This window comes from Labeo rohita, chromosome 13 (assembly GCF_022985175.1).
Source record: "Labeo rohita strain BAU-BD-2019 chromosome 13, IGBB_LRoh.1.0, whole genome shotgun sequence".
NCBI lineage: Eukaryota > Metazoa > Chordata > Actinopteri > Cypriniformes > Cyprinidae > Labeo > Labeo rohita.
The window spans coordinates 2,570,829-2,576,284 of NC_066881.1; the positions used below are offsets into that span (position 1 = coordinate 2,570,829).

Genomic DNA, 5,456 nt, shown 5'->3' on the forward strand with positions numbered 1-5,456 from the left:
AATATGTTTTGTTATTGAAACCTAAAAAAAAACTTTGTTTGAAAACTGTGATTATGCTACTGTATATTCCTTTAAATGACATTTTCATGCAGATTTTGTAGGTAAAAAACAAACAAACAAACAAACACAAAAAAAATTTATGTGCCCCCCTTGATGGAACCTGCTTCAGTACCTTCAGTGCAATGATGCAATAATGCAGAAATTTCAATTTACATTCAAGTGTGGTAAAGCGACGTGTGTTTACGCACTGGAACTGAATGACACCACTGAAACATGCTAATAAGCTTGGAAAAAGGATATTGCTGTTATTTAGCATGTTTTCTTTTTAATTTGTATTTTTACTCCAAATTAGAGCTTGAGAAAAACACTTTTCATTGTCAACAAGCACTGCTGTCTGCTATGTTGTTGCAAATTAACAACTAAAACTGACTTTATTACACTGTAAAGCTGCTTTGGCACAATCTGTATTGCATAAAGCGCAATATAAATTAAGGTGACTTGACTTGCTATGTGTATCATAGACATTCTGACTACAACATATTCACAGATCAAAATGAAGAGCATTTACTTGATTTATTTAAAAAAAATTTAATTTTATTACAAACATTTAATACATTCAATTATACAATAAATAAATCATCATTCACATTAAAGGCATTATTATGATCTTTTATTTTATTGATCCCCTGTCTTCTTCCGTGTGGGGTCTAAATTTGTGCCTTCATAAATTACTTTATTTTTTATGCTGTCCTGAATGATTCTCTGCTGAATACGCAGCTTGGCATTATTATATCTGCAGTAAAACCTGTATAACAAAAAGATACATGAGCATGAAATCATTAATCAGATAATCATCAAATCTTAACATTTATGGATTATGTTGCATTTTTTGGAATTGTGACATTCATTTTATGACAATTACTCATAATGTCCCCCATTCCAATTACTAATGTAGTAATAGTATTATTACATTATAGTAGTATTTGTTGTACTGTGTTTCATTTATACTGATTTAAAAAAATACATTATACTTCTTACAGTAAATTTAAAAACCCTTCTGTTTTATGGTATTGAGAATACCATTATAATGACAGCAGCAGCATGTTAGAGCATGTCACACTCTCCATATGCTGTTTTCCTGTCTGTATTTGAAGCACATACCATGAACCCATTGTTGTAAGTATGAATCCTGCAACACCCACATCAAAGGACCTCTTTACTCTACCTGTGAATGACAAGACAACAGCAGACAAAGCCATTACACTAAAGAAACACGTGACAGACACATTATCAACATGCAAACCACTACAGCCCAGATAAGTTGAATCACGCACTTACTTGTTGCCAAAAAGTGCACTAATCCTGCCACTAGTGAACCACCCGCTCCATGTAGAAGAGACTCCCGAGCACATGGTGTATTCTGGATATCAAGGATACCCATGACCTTCATGCCCTGTGCATGTTGTAATGTTAAAATGGAATTAATGGCTGAACATATTGATTTTTATAAAAAGTCCACTGATTACAAAACCTGCAATGTGTGTCTTTGCCACTCATTAACTACACTGATTTAAATGGTTTACACTAGTTTTATTGTAGTAAAAGTGTAGTAACCATGTTTTTTAGGTGCATTGATTACCTTTTGTATAACCACAGTTTTATTACAAATACCAAGGTTAAACTACGGTTAGTGTTACAAGACCATGGTTAAATTATGGTTATCATGTTTTAAATATAGTAACCATGTTTTATTCGAAGTAAAACCATGGTTAATTTTCGTAAGGGAAGGCTATATTAGGATCACTGAATACATGTACATCACATTAACATGACATCCTAATATGAACTGACACTTAACAGCATGCTCATATGAGTATCTGTGCTGTAACAATAATGGAGCTCACAACAATTATAACAAAGTACTGTGTTTACGTAGTACCATGTTACGTAACAGATTGTAAAACCATGGTACCATGTACAAGAAACATGACAATACTGTGGTACGTTTCTGCTAAAAAAAATCAGATGAAAACAACCATAATATTGTAGCATTGTAACTCTTAATGCCCTGTATTCATTAGGTAACAATAATTGTGGTGAGCGCCTTACATGACCTTCTCTTATGAACTTTACCCTAGCGTAATATCTAACTAAAATTCTTACATAAAACAACACCCACTTGCTTCTTACCGCCCTCCTCGGTCATTTTCGTTGTGAAATGTTCACCCTATAATTTTTGGTGCGCCGATAAATGTTTCCTGACGGCACACTTTAGCTGACGATTGTTGGTTCCGGCGTTTAGAGACCCAGGAAAGCAGTAGCTTAACAAGCAAAAATAAAATACTATTGTAAACTAAGATACAACGTTTCCTTTTTGTGTATATCCAGATCAATAAATAGTAATGTAATTGTCTTAATTTTAAAATAAATATTTGCACAAAAGAGATGTAATTAACTTAATATGAAGTTATTCATAAAATCTATAATAGTATTTCAATGATAGTAAAATAACACTTGTTTATGAGTCATTCCTTGAGGAATTTGCCCTGATCTTTTGAGTTAATACTACATTTCTGAGAGAACAGGATATCACCGTGTTAAAGGATGCTGTATGATGCAGTGTTTCAGTCTTTACTGCCTTGCAAACAGTAATGAACTTGCTTACAGTGAAACCTGAGAATGTTAGACCTTGATTATTTCCGGACCCTGTACCTGTGTTTAACACAGAAACCTTGGAGTCTAATTTTGTTCCATGCAGGTGATTAAATTAGATAAATTATATAATATATGTGCATTGAATGAACAGCAGGTGTCTTTTATCTGCTCATTCTGACCTGATAAATGTAGATATTTGTTACATGAGAATGGAAACACATAATCCTCTTGAGATCAGTGTGATTAATTTAAGGTCAGTTTTTAGTTTAATTGTTGATTTCAGTGCACTATATAAATCTGCCCACACATAGAGCCACTTATAACAGCCTGCTGAGCAATGGAGACACCTGTCAAGTAAGTCCAATAAATATTTTAATGCAGTAACATTGTTTACAGGTTTTTTTTTTAATTTCACAGTAAATAAAATTGCTTTCCTTCCTTTCCTCTTACAGGATGCTAGTTGTTCGAAACAACATCCTCCTTCTCTTTTTCTCTTTAATCGTCCCACTTGTCGTTGCTCAGAGCTCTTTTCTTCCACCCTGTGAGCCGGTTAATGAGACTGTAGCTGTGGAAAAAGAGGGATGTCCAAAATGTCTGGTGTTTCAGACCACCATCTGCAGTGGTCACTGCCTGACAAAGGTGCTTACTTTCCCATCAGTGTCTTTTTTTTTTAACCCATTTATTTGCATGGAAACATCTTTTAGCAACATCAATTTAAATTCATATTAATGTACAAGCATCATGATTTCCAGTGTTGACAATGTATTATCTTACATTTCTAGGAGCCTGTATACAAGAGCCCATTTTCCACTGTCTACCAACACGTGTGCACCTACCGGGATGTGCGCTATGAGACCGTCCGCTTGCCAGACTGTCCTCCGGGGGTGGACCCCCATATCACCTACCCGGTGGCTCTCAGCTGCGACTGCAGCCTCTGCACCATGGACACATCCGACTGTACGATTGAAAGCCTGCAGCCTGATTACTGCATGTCTCAGAGAGAGGATTTCCTTGTATACTAGCCCCCTGTAACCACAAGGCTACTATCCTTTGTTTAGTGCATCAAAACAAAGTGTACACAACCTAACAAACTCTCACTCTAAATCGGATAATTGTTGAATAGATGTATATCAATAAAAAGTACATACTTCTTAAAGTCATTCTCAAAAAGTCAAATACATTTTATTCTCTGCAATCTAAATGAGCAGTTGGGATGGATATTGAGCCGAGACCAAATGGTTATAAGTGATTGTCGGAAAAAACATAAACCAATGACCAGAAAGAAAAATAACAAGAGTTTAACCGATACAAATGTACAAATGCCAAATGAAAATCAACTGAGCTATACATATTCACAGAAGCTGGTTAATTAAATGTGAAAACCATGATTATGGCTTTGACTTTGGTATGTCATCACCAGTGTTGGGGGTAACGCATTACAAATAACGCAAGTTACGTGATATTATTACTTTTTCCAAGTAACTAGTAAAGTAACGCATTACTTTTTAATTGACAAGAAAATATCTGAGTTACTTTTTTTAAATAAGTAATGCCAGTTACTTTTCCCCCCATTTATTGATTAAAAGCTCAGATTTCCCCATGCTGAGAGAAATCGGGAGTAAGATGTTAGTTCTAGAATAAATATAAACATGCATAAATTCATCTCACTCACAAAAAAACAGATTCAGTATTCCTCAAAATAAATAAAAACAGTAAAATTCAACTCAGAATATGACGCAAACCTGCAATAATTAAATATGTTAAATAATACAATCGTATTATCGTTCAAATATCCTAACTTTTTATATTAAAAACAAACAAGCAAGCCCTGCCCAGATTTAAAAAGTAATGCAAAAGTGAAGTAACACATTACTTTCCATAAAAAGTAGCTAAGTAATGTAATTAGTTACTTTTTTAGGGAGTAACTCAATATTGTAATGCATTACTTTTAAAAGTAACTTTCCCCAACGCTGGTCATCACCATGATGAATTAAAATAACTGCACCACTTTTTGAGATATAAAAAACTTAAAAAACAAATAAAAGGCTTATGCTAAAGGCATTGCTGAAGGTCATTCAGAAGTGAACATGAATTCTGACTTCACAAAATATTTGGCAAGCGATGTAATACTGTATACCACTAATGTCATTATAGTAATGCACTTTAAATTAATCAAACATTAGATCCTATAGTAATTTCCCCCAAACACTCCAGAGAGGATTTCCCATTTCCCATTAAAGGAGGCAAAATATTGCTATAGCTCAAGTACACGAGACCAGATGGAGCATAAAAGTCTGGAGGACTGCATCAATAATGCTGTCTAGCCAGAAGATGGCAGGAAAGATTAATATTGAGAAAATTTGTAGAAAATTGTGCCATCTCACACTAATTATCCTGTTATTTACATAATTAATAATCAGTTCCACTTGTGGTAATATTATGCTTTTCATTGTCTTATTACAGTAATTATGTTAGTTTCGTAATGATGGCATGACAGATACCAACGTTAATGGTATTGTATGTTTGATCAAGTCTCCACGCCTGATAATTAAGATCCAGCCCCGGATGCCAGATCCTGTCGGAAAAGATCAGTTTTGTCTGGCAACAGAACATGAAGTCAGAAGAGCTGTCGATACAAAACCTGTTGATAGCAAGGCTTGTCTGGTACCCAAAACGAGTGTTTAACAGTCTTCTATCAGCCAAGAAGTTGAAGCAGAAAGAGAAAGTGATGATGGTAAAAAAGGAGCAGAGTCTTAGTTGTGTATGTCTCAATGCTCAGACTTCGTCCAATGAAAACAAAT

General features: G+C 34.5%; 2 protein-coding genes across 4 annotated transcripts; one reads left to right on the forward strand and one right to left on the reverse strand.

Moving 5' to 3' along the window:
* Positions 1–568: 568 nt before the first annotated feature.
* On the reverse strand, positions 569–2,261 carry LOC127175584 (cytochrome c oxidase assembly protein COX20, mitochondrial). Of its 3 annotated transcripts, none has more exons than XM_051126738.1 (4): positions 2,191–2,258; positions 1,339–1,453; positions 1,162–1,225; positions 569–805 (listed from the first exon to the last, which is right to left on the reverse strand). In XM_051126738.1, exons 2-4 carry the CDS (start codon positions 1,448–1,450, stop codon positions 676–678), a joined length of 306 nt encoding a protein of 101 aa, XP_050982695.1. In that variant the 5' UTR covers positions 1,451–1,453; positions 2,191–2,258; the 3' UTR covers positions 569–675. The 3 variants fall into 3 exon arrangements, with proteins under 3 accessions (XP_050982695.1, XP_050982694.1, XP_050982693.1); XM_051126737.1 differs by having other exon boundaries at positions 2,164–2,252; XM_051126736.1 differs by having other exon boundaries at positions 571–805; positions 2,180–2,261.
* Positions 2,262–2,896: 635 nt separating this feature from the next.
* lhb (luteinizing hormone subunit beta) lies at positions 2,897–3,815 on the forward strand. The gene is made up of 3 exons (XM_051126735.1): positions 2,897–3,009; positions 3,108–3,294; positions 3,438–3,815. The coding sequence occupies exons 1-3, from the start codon at positions 2,993–2,995 to the stop codon at positions 3,675–3,677; spliced, it is 444 nt and encodes a 147-aa protein (XP_050982692.1). The 5' UTR covers positions 2,897–2,992; the 3' UTR covers positions 3,678–3,815.
* Positions 3,816–5,456: the final 1,641 nt, after the last annotated feature.

What these genes read in the sequence shown, in the direction of transcription:
- LOC127175584 (XM_051126736.1), bottom strand. Translation starts at nt 2,206, where the DNA reads ATGACCGAGGAGGGCGGTAAGAAGCAA. An exon ending in AGTGCACTTTTTGGCAACAA is followed by an intron (nt 1,226 to 1,338) that starts GTAAGTGCGTGA and finishes TGTCATTCACAG; the next exon opens with GTAGAGTAAAGAGGTCCTTT. An exon ending in CTTACAACAATGGGTTCATG is followed by an intron (nt 806 to 1,161) that starts GTATGTGCTTCA and finishes TTTGTTATACAG; the next exon opens with GTTTTACTGCAGATATAATA.
- lhb (XM_051126735.1), top strand. An exon ending in GTGGTCACTGCCTGACAAAG is followed by an intron (nt 3,295 to 3,437) that starts GTGCTTACTTTC and finishes TTACATTTCTAG; the next exon opens with GAGCCTGTATACAAGAGCCC.